Consider the following 14,159-nt stretch of genomic DNA (forward strand, 5'->3'; position numbering starts at 1 on the left):
GAGACAGTAATTGGGAATCCCTGAGGTTCCTGGAGGAGCACAGGGGGTGGCTGAGACCCCTGGGGAATTCATGCTGTACCTGCTGCTGTGAAAGTCCTTGGACAGTGTTTGCAATCCTTGGGAGTCCTCACAGGGATAAACAAAGAATTTACACGGTCTGAACCACATTTGAAAGGGGTTACTTGGAGTGTGGAGAATAAATCAGCACAAGTCAGAGCCTGCAAAAAGGCTGGAATGGCTAATCCAGTCAACATGTAAGGAAGGCTGGAAATGTGCCTTTTGGATGTTTTGGGGTTTGTTTGTGTGACATTACAGCAACTTTGTGTACTTCCTCAAATATTACAACAGAAGAATGCCCAGTCTCAGCTTTTGTTCTGAAAAATGAAACTTGTAAATGCTGTCTACAATGTGAAATTTGTGGTGTTTGAACACCTCAAGCATCATTTTTGGTGACATTTGGAGTGGCAGGGAGAGAACAAGGACTGTCTGTGGAGATGTTCATGTTCTGAGGGGGGCTGTAACCTCCAGCCTTTCCTGAGGCTTTGGCTGCTCATGTCCATGCTCACAGGTGGATTGTTGGGACAGGAGTGACAGGCGCTGCTCAGCAGGGATGTCAGACTGCACAAGCACGAGCCAGACACACACAGTCCCAGGGATCAGACACAGGCTGACTGCTGCAGTGCCAGCCCAGCCACAGCACCTTTCCTGCTCCTCCTTTCCAGGGGATAATGGCAGCAAAGGAAGCCTTTTTCTGCTCCAGCACTGCTACATTTCTAAGGCTGTTCCCAGAGCAGGAATTCTCGTGGTCCAAGCAGGGTTTTCTCCATTTTCCTGCTCCCATTTTCAGGCTGGCGGGAGCTGAGCCATCCCTGTGGCACAGGATGCCCAGTTCTGTGCCCTGTTGCTGTTCTTCCTTCCAGCAGGGGCTGTGTTTGCTCTGGTGGATGGAATCAGGTCCCTGGTGCACCAGAAGAAGACATTGCCTCAAACCTCAGCCACTTGTCCCAGCTCTGCCCTGCAGGAGATTCGAGCTGGGCACCTTGTGCTTGGAGAGCAGGATTTGCCAGGCTCTGAAGGCAACCCCATCCCATTCCCTGTGCAGGAAGGAGTGTTCAAGGGCACGGGGGGGAGGCCAGGAAAAGCAGGCTCCAGGGAGGAGGAGCAGGCAGGACTCCCCATCCCGAGTGGTTTGTGGGGAGCAGAGAGTGGAAGATGCTTCCCACAGGGGCCATGCCTGAGTCAGAGGAGCAGCATCTCAAGTGTGGTTTGCTGGTTCTGGCTGCCTGGGATAGTCCAGGCTGGAACCACAAATTGCTTGCAGGAGGATTTTTGAGTCAAACATTCAAAATATGGTTGGGTTCTTTGTCTTCTTTATTAATAGTTTCTGATCGAAACTCAAACACCTGGAGAACAGGAACTGAGTAAGTGCTACTTTGCTCCTGTGAAAAGCTTTTAAAACAGGTGACTGAAGGACAGATTCCAGCTCACAGATATTCTTCTGTGTGCTTTATATACATATAGAAACACAGAGAGGGGAAAGCTTTCATGTCCTTATTAAAGGGATGTGGAGCATCCAGGTGGATCCTACCCAGTGCAAAGTCTGTTTTCAGAATGTGTATTAACATCCTTCTCCATATTTATATAAGATTTTCTGCCTTCATTTAGGATTTTACTAAACAAAACAAAAGCAGTAAATGGGTGCTTTTATTAAACAGTAAATTTTCCCATGATGCAGCCTCCTGTCCCTACCTATGTGTCCTCACCCCTTAGTCAGGGCCAGGCTGTGTGTACTCAGGGCTCAGAAAAGCTGCTCTGCTTTCAGATGCATTAAAATTCTGGTCACCATCATGGCCTTTCCCCTGCCTTGTTTTCCGTTCTTCTTTTCTGCCTCTTGGCACACTTGCCTGAAGATGACTGGGGAAATGAGACTGCCACTGACATGTTGTCCACGAGTTTGGTGCCTCACATGTGCAGGTGTTTGGAGATGGAATCATGGAATGTTTGAGTTGGAAAAGAGCTTAAAGCCCATCCAGTTCCAGCCCCTGCCATGGGCAGGGACACCTTCCACTAGACCAGGTTGTTCCAAGCCCCATCCTGGGATGGGGCAGCCACAGCTTCTCTGGGTAACAAATCCTGGGTATTTTGTAAATCCACAAAACCTGTTGAAAACCTGCCCACAGGCCTTTCTGGCTTGGCTATTTCTACCCCATCCTTCCAGATGTTCACACACGTTGAAACCTCTGTCCTAAACTTTTCTCAGGTGTTGAGGGCTGTTTCACATTAAGCAAAAGAAAGCAGCAGAATTCCTTGTTTCCACCCTGCTAATCCATCACTCCACGTGCTGTGCTCTGGTGGATCTGAGGTCACACACTCTGTGCCTCCTGCTCCCAGCAGCAGTAAATAAAAGCAAAGTGACAGTGGGAATGAGAATTAATCAAGAATGCCTGAAGCTGGCAGGCAGCCTGCAGGGTGCTGCTGGGCTGTGCTCAGACCTCAGGAGATCCCAAAGCTGAGGTGGAGGGGCTGGCTCTGTTCCAGGCTTTGGGGAAGTAAGCTGCCATCTATAGGGGCTCAGTTACATCTGAACGGCTTAATTAGCATCTGTTACGCTGTAGCTGGGATGATAACACTGAAGGATGGATTCATTCAGTAATTGGGATAGTGGTTACTAGGGACAAGGGTTTTAATGGCTGGTGTTCAGAGATTTCCTGCAGAATTGGGTAGGGCAGCACTCCCATCCAGCAGGATTAACACTGGGGTCTGCTGTGTCCTGTTCTAAAAGCAGATTCACCACACCCTTTGCCCAGCCTGAGGTTTTGCCCCTGTGATCCTTAATTTTCACACAGACTCATGGAGTCCTTGAGGTTGGAAGAGCCCTTCCAGAGCATTGAGTCCACCCTGTGACTGATCCCTACCTTGTCACCAGCCCAGAGCACTGAGTGCCACATCCAGACCTTCCTTAGACACTCCAGGAACCTCCCTGGGCAGCCCCTTCCGGTGCCTGACCACCTTTTCTAGGAAGAAAGTCCTCCTGGTGTCCAACCTGACCCTCCCCTGGCACAGCTTGTGGCTGTCTCCCCTTGTCCTGTTTGGACATGTCACCATGGCAGTGCCAGTTTTGAGGCAGAAGGGATTTTTGTCCCCTGCAGGAGCACACTGCACTGTCCCAGCTGCACCCCTGTGTCCTGGGGCTCTGGGGTTCCCTTCCCTGCTGATGGGGCTGGTCCTACAGCCCCAGCCAGGGCAGATTCACTGCTCTGCTGTGGAGATCATCCTCTGCTCACGAGACATGAAAAATTCCTGTCACCCTTACACTTTGGTCTTTAATTGATCCATTCGTGGCTCTCTTCAGATTTTCTCTATTTAATTATTTAAATGTGTATTGTGACAGAAATGGGGTCAGCTCTTTGTTTTCTTAACTCTGGGTGCATGAGATGCAAAACCAGGGTTGTAGCTGTGTGTGGATTTTGAATGGAATAATTTATTTGTAATATATTTATGACATTGCAGAAATAAAAACTGTTGTGGAGCTGTTGGTGCTAAAGCACATTTTTTCAGCAGGTGCAAATATAGGTGCACTTCAAGCTGTCCTCTCAGCATGCCAGGGACAGAGGCTTTCTGTGCTCAAACTCCAGTGGAGAAATGCTCAGGAATTTATTTGAGAGTCGGGAAAGAGGGTATCTGGAAATGAGCTCCTCAAGACAAGAGCCTCCCAGTTCATCAGAGCTGCGTGAGGCTGAGCTGCTGGGCAGTTCTTGGTCAAAGGGAATGTAGGTGATACAGAACTGCTTCAGATGGTTTTCCCTGACGGAAACCCCCCAGCTGAAGGGAAGGGCCAGGCCCTGCTCTGCTCCAGGGAGGGATGATGAGTGAGAGGGAAGATCATTTGTCAGGATAAAGTGCAGTATCACATCGAGGTGGTGTCCTGAAGGGTTTTTGTGAGCAGCAGAGGCTCTCACAGTTCCAGGGTTGTTTGTTAATGCCGTGTCCTTTGCCTTCAGACAGAAAACAAGGCCAGAATTAGAGATCTCTGCTTGTGCCCAGACTGTGCTCTGGGCTCTGGCAGTGAGGGTCACTGCAGAAAGCCATGGGACTCTGATGGATCTTGGCAGGGCTCCTGATCCTCATGTGGTGCTTTGGAGACAAGGCTGGGCCCAGCCACAAATTGAAGGGGACACTTGGGCTGTTTTGATGAGACACCAAGTCGTCCCCACAACTGAGCAGTGCAGATGCTTTGCAGAGGAGCCCTTTGCCTACAATTCACTTGTTTTACAACTTTTCCAAGAGCAGGGCTTGGTTCAAGTCCAGAATGGGAGGAGGATTGTGGGGATATTCTTTCCTGCCTTGATGTTTATTCTTCATGGGGAGGTTTGCCATGCACACATTTTCAATACCTGTTTACCTGGGGAAGGTGACAGGCTGTTGGGACAAATCCTCTAAAACTGTTTCATCCAGTGCCATCCTCTGCAAGGCTGCAAAGCTGCTCTGGTCACCGGGTGATGCTGGGTGTAGGAGGCTGAGGAAGCAGCAGCAGACAGCCCAGGTGAGCAGTTGGGATGCTCAGCCTCAGGGTAGGTGAAGTTCACAGACCCCGGAACAGCATCTACACTTCCAAATAACAGATTCACTGCATATAAAATGCAGAGCAGGCAGGTCAGGAAAAGATGGTTTCAAAAAGGCTCTGTCAAGGCACAGAAACCACATGATAATAAACAGTGTGTGTGTAAAGGCAGAATCACTGACTTATGGAGTCATTTAGGATGGAAAGTACCTCCAAAGGCATGGAGTTTAACCTTTGCCACAGCACTGCCAAGCCACCACTAATCCCTGTCCCCATTGCCACATCAACACAGTTTTTTTAACTTTTCCAGGGACTGTGACTCTGCCCACCACTGCTCTGGGCAGCCTCTGCCAGGGCTTGGCAACCTCTTCCATTAAAAAAATTCAACTTAATATCCAACCTAACCCTCCTTAGGACATCTTGTCCTAAAGATACTTCAGTGGTAAATCAAAGATGCATCATCTTCCCTGTTTGTAGCAAATATTTACTGGCACAGAGCCCCGTGGCAAAACACACAATCACAACAGTTTTTGAAGTTATCTCCTACCAGTTCCACTGAGTGCAGATGGATTATTAAACTGATACTCTGCAGATACCTTGGAATTGAGCTGTCTGGGTAGTAAGAGGGCTGAGAGTGCCACTGTTGCACTCAGTAAATAGAGGTGCTTTGCCCAACTGCATGTTACATTAAAAATAAGTTTTGTTTGGAGGAGTCAGTCACAGAATTCTCAGGGGGAACCCAGTTTGAGCTTGTTTCTTAAATTGTGGGGGGCTTTCCCAGAGTTACAGAGCAGGTTTGGGCCCCGAGTTTGTTAAAATGCACAGAGCAGGTGTTCGTTGTCACTCTGAGGATGTGCCACAGGCTGGGGGATGGAGGCATCAGAAATCATCACAGACTGTATTTTGTAAGACTGCAGAGCAGGTTTGCCACCAAGGGCTCAAGTTTTGACAGATCAGGACTTTATGTTTTCTAAATGGTGCATTTTTAACTCATCTGTGGGTTTAAAACCATGACTTCATTTCAGACATTGTGGTTTACGTTTTGAAAAGCCTCCATCAGGGATATTAGATATTGAAGATGGTCTGTCTTAAATATTTCATCTCCTGGGTCTTGGCACCACTTTTCACTATTTCTTCATAAAGAGTGATGGCTGCAGCTGCCAGAAGAGCAGCTGATTTTCCATTTTGACTCCAGCCTTGTTCACAAAACCTCGCCATAACTGCTTCTGTTTCTTGTGCTTTCTAAATAACGTTTCAGCCTTCCAGCCTCTGTTCTTGAGGCTTGATCAGCTGCATCTCTAACACCCCGGCTTGCGGATCTTTTGCCTGGAAATACTCATGGTTTTTATCTCTAACCTTGCCCAGAGGCTCTTCTTACCCTGTTAGTGATCTTTTCCAAGCACTGGTAGTGTTGCTTCATTCCGGGGTGTCAGGATGAATGGGGCTGGAAAGGAGCAGTGTCAGATACAGCAGGGGTTTGTTATTCCTGTGCTCCTGAGTGCCTGTTGTTTGTAAATGATGTGATGGATGTCTGGCCTGTGGCATAGCAGCCCTAACGGGGTCCTGGGGGGTGTTCAAATAGTTTTCTGGGTTTGGACCTACAAAAAAGTCTCTTTTCTCGCTGATAGTTTGTGTTTACAAAAACATGCTTCTGTGGTCTGATCAAATATATACACACAAACACACATATATACATACACACAAGTCAGCTGTTTGCTGCTATGATCTGCCTGAAAAATGAGATTGAAGAAAATTGAGATCTGTGTCTGCCAAAGCTGCTGATGCTGTAGGTGACCTCAGGCAAGGAATTCGGAAAGTTTTTGGAAATAGGAAAATGGGGGAATGGCTTTTCACTGCTGGATGGCAGGGAGAGATGGGGTATTGGGAATCAGGAATTGTTCCCTGGCAGGGTGGGAGGCCCTGGCACAGGTGCCCAGAGCAGCTGGGGCTGCCCCTGGATCCCTGGCAGTGCCCAAGGCCAGGCTGGACAGGGCTTGGAGCAGCCTGGGACAGTGGAGGGGTCCCTGCCATGGATGGGGTTTAAGGTTCCTCCCACCCCAAGCCGTCCTGGGATTCTGTGATTTTCTTTTCTTCTGTTTTAACAACCTCAGGCAAGTAATTTTAAAGGTTTTTTGTTTGTTTTGCTCTGAAGGCCAGTCGTGGCTGCTGGCTTTGATGGAACTTTCCCCTGTGGTGGAGTGCAGAGCAGTTTGTGGCACGTTCGGGCTGTGGGGTAAGGAGGGAGTTGTGTTTAATGCCTGCAACCTCCATACAGTCATTTGTAGCTGTACATACACCCCCTCACTGCCCTGCTACCTGGAGGGTGGTGGAATTTGGAATTTCAGCTCCCTTCCTGAGCTCTGCTCTGGGGCTCTGAAGGGTTTCGTTTGTGGCTCCAAGCTCTCATGTCACGACTGTAATTTTCTGAAGTGCAGAAAAGCAGCCCCCCACGCCATGCCTGCCCTCCCCTCACCCCTGACCTGCTGCTCCATGGTGGAATTTTGGTAAAGGGATGATGGATATGGAAGTGTTGAAATTACAGCGTGGCAGGAGAGCAGGGATGTCACTCACGTGTCGAGGGCTGTAAATCCTGGGTCGTGTTCAAGGTCTGTCAGGCTGCCATTCAGAAATGGGAGGAAAAATGGCTCTTAGGCTTTCAGGCACTCTCTTTGTGTTGGGTTGTCTTGCTGGGCTCTTACTCCTCTGTACCTGTACAAAACCACTCAGCCCCAAAGCCTGAGCCAAGTGTTTATTTACTCCTGGCAAAGCTGTTCTTCTGAGGGACACAGGAACCACTGGGGCTCATGGCTGGTGTCCCCTTCTCCCCCAGAGAACTCCACACACCTGAGGGGTGATTTCCAAGCAGTGAGGACAGACAGGATGACACTGCTGTCCCTCAGACCCAGCCCTGTGTCCCCACGTGTGCTTTGGGGGCTTCTGTCTGTAATTGGAATCCAGCAGCACAACAAAGTCTAACTTTTAGGGGAGAAAAGCTGCAGTGGTTTCCATTAAAATCTCTTTTTTTCCTAGTGATTGCAAGTAATTGATAATAAACTGATAATTCATGGTGAGAGATTAATTTATGCTGTGGAATAAGGCTAATAAGGGTTCACCACATAAATATACCAAATTTTCTCCTCTGCCTTGTGCTCTGTCCATTTGTATTTTCCCTCCATCTTGTGCTTGTTCCTCCCTTGTGTCCATGTGCTGTGACTCCAGGTGCAGTGCTGACGTTTTAGTGTTCCATTCAGAAATAAAGTACTTTTATGTTGCCTTAGTGAAAACTCCCTTTAAGTTTTAAAGATTTATAATTTCCTTCAAGTTAGAATAACGCACCAGAAGTTGTGGAATCTCTTTGGTAAACAAATGTAGGTGTAGATAAAGCGACCTATGGCACCAGCTAAAAACACTTCCTGGGTGAACTCCCTGGGATGGATTTTATCCATCTTGCTTTCTGTTTTGACTAAATCTCTAAACCATTTTCTGCTGTGACTTGAAACAGGAAAGGGCTGAGGGGTCAGGCTGCAATAACATACAGAGCCTGAGCCCCAGACAGCTGTAAGAGTCACCCATGGCAGAGTTAACCTGCCCTGCTGGATGCTGCTGCTTTTCCTGCCATTTAATCTGTGGTGTTTTCTTACTGAGGGGTCAAACTGCAGTGACTTTTGCCTTATACTTTCATCTCATTTTCTGCTCTTGCTCTCCATGTGGGCTGCAAGGTTCAGGAGAGCATCCATGTGTTCTCTCTGAGGAAATAAGCATTTGAACCAGAAGAGAAAGGTCTATTCCTGTCTTAAAATAAATAAATCCTAAGTGCTGTAGAGCAAATCCAGTCAGACTGTGGGACAGGAAGGCTGTGTGTGCTGGAGCTCGGTGGCAGCCTGGCTGGCTTGGAGAGGGATTGATGGACAGGGTGGCGTTGTGCCTGCTGACATGGAGACAGATCCAGCTGGAAGCGGGAGTTTTTCTTACGTGGCAAGAAGATCTATAAATCTTTCATACAAAATTCTAGCACGTAGGTTTTGTGAATGGAGGGTACCACAAATCCTGGCAGCAGCTGGACCTCTCTTGCAGGCTGGGTGCCTCTAGGTGTTGCTCAGGGCACAGCAGGAAGAGTTTTCTGCCAGATGCTGAGTGGACACAGTTAGACCCATGTACAAATATTCCAGTAGGGAACTGGCCTGGACTTAGGGGAGCCCCAGTTAGAAACAAGCACGATTCTTGTACTGGTAATTGAAGAGTTTGAGGGACAATGGAGCAAAGTGGGCTTTGACTGGGGGAATGAAAATGTAGGGGATGGTTTAAAATTGCTTCCTCTCAGATTTGCAGGGGGTAGTGTCTGTCTGTTGGTAATGAAGCCATCACTGAGCTGCAGGAATCAGGATGGGCTTGGGAAGAATGGCAGTGGGAGTGACAGTGCTGCTCAAGTGCCACAGGACTGGGCTGAGCTTAAGGGAGTAGGAAACTACTCCAGGCTGTGGCTGCTCATCGTCCTCCGCAGGCCATTTGATCAGCAGAGCTAAAAATATTCCTTGTGGAGCTGGGCTCTGGATCCCTGTCCCTCCCCATCTCCTCCCGTGCCAAGTGAAGCCCAGGAGCATCTCTGATCTGTGATCTTGCAGTGCTGGTGCCACTGATGGAGGGCTCAGACCTCTGGCTCACTGGAAATGAAATCACCAGTTCAGCAGTCTCTTACATTTAGTCTGACGATTCAGACAACAGTCAGACAATTTCTTTAGTCTGACGTTTCTCCTTGCTTTGATAATCGTAAAAAAATCAGCAGCTCTGTGCAGAGGCTGAAATCTCACCAGGCTCTCATCGTACATTTAATCCTACCCAGCAGAGTGAGGGACAACAGATCAGGATGGGAAAAGAGTAGGGATGAGATCAGATTTTCCATTCGGTGAGAAATTCCAGATTCTTCATGATGCTTTTCATTGTGAATGTTTCTGTAAAAAGCCATTTCAAAAAATATATTGATTTTTTTTTTCAAGAGGAACTTGTTTATAGGTCACTGGTCAATTTTTCCTTTTAAAGATCCTGAAACTATTTAATGGCATTATTGAAATCCTCGCTTGTTAGTTTTTTTTATTTTAAAGAACTTTGTCACAGCCAGGTTTGTAGTTGAAGGTCTGAATCTGGGAAATCACTTTGTGCTTAACTTCACCTCTTACGTCCCAATGAAGTGAATGGGATTTAAGCTTGTGCTTCTGTAAATCAGGACCACTAATAATTAAGGAAATGAAAAGTAATTATTGCATTAGAAAATTAGAGGCTGATCAAAAATTTATTTGAGCACAGTTTATGAAAATCATTAAAAATATGAAGAAGACATTTTTGCCATATGGATGTTGAGTACCTGAAGCACCAGAAATGTTGAGCTTTGCTATAAAACACAGTTGACAACACCAGACCAACTTAACGGGCACTTGCTTGTGTCTAATATTGTATTAACTCTCTAAATTAAAAAATAATCGTTTTGCCAAATCTTTCTGGCACTTGAGAATTTGCAGAAAAGGGGAGCAAGATGTACAATCTTTATATTGATAAATTATATTATATGGTTTCCAATTATATTGGAAACCTTTGTAGTACTTTGGATCTGGGATGAGGCTGCTGCTGTTGCTTTGGCTGTGGCTCCCTGGGAGTCTGACTGGGGAAATCCAGACTTTGCTTTCCTGAGGTTTGTGCTGGAGATCTAAGGGGAAGCACTAAATACTGTCCAGTTCCTTCCTCCATTGCTGCAGTGATTCCTTCCTGTAAAGTTAATTGCATCCAGTGTAAATGTGGCTTAAAAATTCATCACTCAGGCTCCAAATCTGAAAAAAGCTTTGTTTAATACTACTTGAAGTCCAACCTAAAGCATGGGAGCTTTTTGAAATTAGTAATGGCAGGCTTAAAATTGGAGAATATTGATAAATACTCCCCTTCAGGGTGTTGGAATAACATTCTGCTGGGTGGAAATGTGTGTTACTGCTCCTGAAGTGCTGCTCTGTGCCAGCACAGCCTGTGCACAGCCACTCTTGAGTGAGACAGGAATTGGCAGCCCCATTCCCAGAAAGTGGAGGGGCAGATACTGAGCTCTTCCGAGAGAAGTGACAGAACCTGAGGAACAGCTGGAGCTGTGTCAGGGCAGGTTTAGGTAGGATTTAGGGAAAGGTTCTTCCCCAGAGGGTGCTGGCACTGCCCAGGCTGCCCAGGGAATGGGCACAGCCCCGAGGCTGCCAGAGCTCCAGGAGCCTTTGGACAGCGCTGCCAGGGATGCCCAGGTGGGATTGTGGGGGTGCCTGTGCAGAGCCAGGACTTGGAATGTTGATCCTTTTGGGTCCAAGTCAGGGTATTCCATGATTCCATGAAGTAAACTATGATCCTTTTGCACAACAGCCTGATGTCCACAATCCTAGGCTGAGTGACCTAGGAATGGTGATGAGGTTCTGGCCTCCAGGCACCTACAGCATCCCTCTCCAGGAGCCTGGGCTGCTGGCAGGGACAGCTCAGGGATGGCTCAGGGATGAGAGAGCTCAGGGATGGCTCAGGGATGGGAGAGCTCAGGGATGGCTCAGGGATGGGAGAGCTCAGGGATGGGAGAGCTCAGGGATGGCTCAGGGATGGGAGAGCTCAGGGATGGGAGAGCTCAGGGATGGGAGAGCTCAGGGATGGGTCAGGGATGGCTCAGGGATGGCTCAGGGATGGGAGAGCTCAGGGATGGCTCAGGGATGGGAGAGCTCAGGGATGGGAGAGCTCAGGGAGAGCTCAGGGATGGGAGAGCACAGGGATGGCTCAGGGTTGGGAGAGCTCAGGGAGAGCTCAGGGATGGCTCAGGGATGGCTCAGGGATGGCTCAGGGATGGGAGAGCTCAGGGAGAGCTCAGGGATGGGAGAGCACAGGGATGGCTCAGGGATGGGAGAGCTCAGGGATGGCTCAGGGATGGGAGAGCTCAGGGATGGCTCAGGGATGGGAGAGCTCAGGGATGGCTCAGGGATGGGAGAGCTCAGGGATGGCTCAGGGATGGGAGAGCTCAGGGATGGCTCAGGGATGGCTCAGGGATGGCTCAGGGATGGGAGAGCTCAGGGATGGCTCAGGGATGGGAGAGCTCAGGGATGGGAGAGCTCAGGGATGGCTCAGGGATGGCTCAGGGATGGGAGAGCTCAGGGATGGCTCAGGGATGGCTCAGGGATGGCTCAGGGATGGGAGAGCTCAGGGATGGCTCAGGGATGGCTCAGGGATGGGAGAGCTCAGGGAGAGCTCTGCTGGTTGCTTAGCAGCTGCGAGCTGCAGTTTGGAGGTGCAGGAACCGAGGATCCCGGTTCCCTGCCCGCGCTCCGGCTCTGCTGCCTGCCCTGCTCCAGGAGCCTCCTGTGGGGCCACAGACACTGCTGCTGGTGTGGGGTAAGCTGTCCCTGCTCATCCATCACCTTTTCCTGCTGCTGTCAGCCCTGTGACCGGGATGCTGTGGGATCCTGCACACCCTGGCACAGCAGGGGCTGACCCAGCTCTGCCTCCCGGCTGCATTTAACTCTTACTGCCCTCATTCATGGCAACCAGGCTGCAAAGCTACAGACCAGCCTTTAAAATGAAATAGAATGGAATTAGTGACAGGTTTAGGATCGTTTGACAGATCATTTTGTTGTTTGGGTGGTCACGTGGGAATGAAATGCCCGGTTTGGTGGCAGAGTCAGATCCAGGATCACAGGGATTTCTCAGGCTGCTGTTCCCTACGTTGGTGATTGACCCTTGAAGGTCACACTGGCAGCTCAGTGAGAGAGCAAGAATCCCTGAATTGCAAAAGATGGAGAAATGGGGAGGACTGACAGCTTCCTGAATTAGTCTTGCACTCCTGGTTTTGTTTTTCTCCTATAGACAAAAAGATAAATGACATAATGTGGAAATCCCAAATCATTTATCCTGTGTAGGTGCTTCTTCTTAGAATTGTGAAATATGGTGATTTCTCATGAACTGAAAGCAGAGTCTATGGACACAGTCACAGTGTGGAGTTTTCTTAAATCACTGGGACAGAATGCAGCTGGATTGGAGGGTTTATATCTGCAATTGCCTCACAGGCTTTGGATATTAATGTAAAACTGATGCTTAGAACTTTGCTGATAAAGAAATCAGTGTAGAGGAATTATGACTGGGAATTCAGAGTAGGCCATGCCTTTTGTATCCCGGGGGAGAGGGCACCTGGCAGAGCCCTGCCAGCCAGGCACAGCAGGTCAGCATTTATCACTGTTCCCTGCTGTGTCCCCCTTACCCCACACATCCCCTGCTTTCTGCTCCACTTTCAGGCATCCCTGTGTCACTTCCCATCCCTGGCACTGCCTCTGAGTGCCCCTGTAACCCAGAGCAATCTGATTCCTTGATTCCTTCCACATCCCTGGAAGTGTCCAAGGCCAGCTTGGATAGGGCTTGGAGTAAACTGGGACAGGGAAGGTGTCTGTGCCCATGGCAGGGGTGGGACTGGATGGGCTTTAAGTTCCCTTCTATCCCAAAGCACTCTGGGATTCTGTGATTAATGACTCTTCATAAAGTGCTTTGACCTGTTAACTGCTGCATTAATACAACATTTTTTATTGATCACAATAGGCCATGGAGCATTTAAAAGTCATCATTAGATATTAAAAGCTTCAAAAAGCAAACTGTTCTGTGCTGCCACAGTCCCTTCCTTGTCCCCTGGAGCAGTCTGTAACTTGTCTATATTTTAATTGGGGAAATGATATGCACTCAGGAATAAATCTGCAGCTAGAGTTGTTCATCATGGATTGTTTTCTTAATTCAGCTGAAGGTTTGCCTGGGGCACCTGGCAGAAATTTTGCAAGCTTCAATCCTGCCTTCAGATCTCTGGGTTTATATGTATCTATCTGTTTGGAATCTAATTTCATGCTGTTTATACAACCACTTGGTGATTTACATTTGTGCAAGGACACCTCGTGTAGGAAAATGCTACAAAATCCTTGTAAGACAGGTGGAAGTTAAAGCTCTGGATGGGTCTCGTGCTGCTGGCCACATCCAAACTCATGGTTAAGTGATTAAAACAGGACCACTAATGGCTGGTTTGAGCAGGAATGGCTGCAGCAAATTAAAACATGAAAATGTTACCTGCAAATTAAACCATGAAAATGTTACTCGGGCCCTTTGATAGCTTTCAGATGTTTCAAGGAGAAAGTGCTATTTGTGCTCAGATTTCCCTTTCCTACCCCTCAGTGCTGAGGAGCTGCTGACAGCGTGGCTGTGTTTGTGTGTGCAGGGCAGGAGCTGGATCGTGAAGAGGAGCTATGAGGATTTCCGGGTGCTGGACAAACACCTCCACCTGTGCATCTACGACCGCCGCTTCTCGCAGCTGGCAGAGCTGCCCCGCTCCGATGCCCTGAAGGACAGCCCCGAGGTAAGGGGGCCCCCAGGGCGCCACCCAGGCACTGGGATTTGTTCAAGGAATGACCTCCGGGGGAGGTTTGTTGGGTATCAGGGACAATTCCATCCTGGAAAGGGCTCTCAAGCTTTGGAAGGGGCTGCCCAGGGCAGTGGTGGAGTCACCACCCCTGGAAGTGTTCAGAAGTGTGTGGATGTGCCACTTGGGGACATGGTTTAGTGGTGCACTTAG

General features: G+C 48.7%; 1 protein-coding gene across 8 annotated transcripts in view; it reads left to right on the top strand.

Annotated features, from left to right (window-relative positions):
* Positions 1 to 14,159, top strand: part of ARHGAP32 (Rho GTPase activating protein 32) — a 240,110-nt gene that overhangs the window by 149,110 nt on the left and 76,841 nt on the right. For all 8 annotated transcript variants that reach the window (XM_068171905.1, XM_068171904.1, XM_068171902.1 and 5 more), the window contains one exon: positions 13,806 to 13,943. In XM_068171905.1, coding sequence (XP_068028006.1) covers positions 13,806 to 13,943 — 138 coding nt within the window. The remainder of the gene's footprint in view (positions 1 to 13,805; positions 13,944 to 14,159) is intronic.

This window comes from Anomalospiza imberbis, chromosome 24, assembly GCF_031753505.1.
Source record: "Anomalospiza imberbis isolate Cuckoo-Finch-1a 21T00152 chromosome 24, ASM3175350v1, whole genome shotgun sequence".
In the NCBI taxonomy this organism is placed as follows: Eukaryota; Metazoa; Chordata; class Aves; order Passeriformes; family Viduidae; genus Anomalospiza; species Anomalospiza imberbis.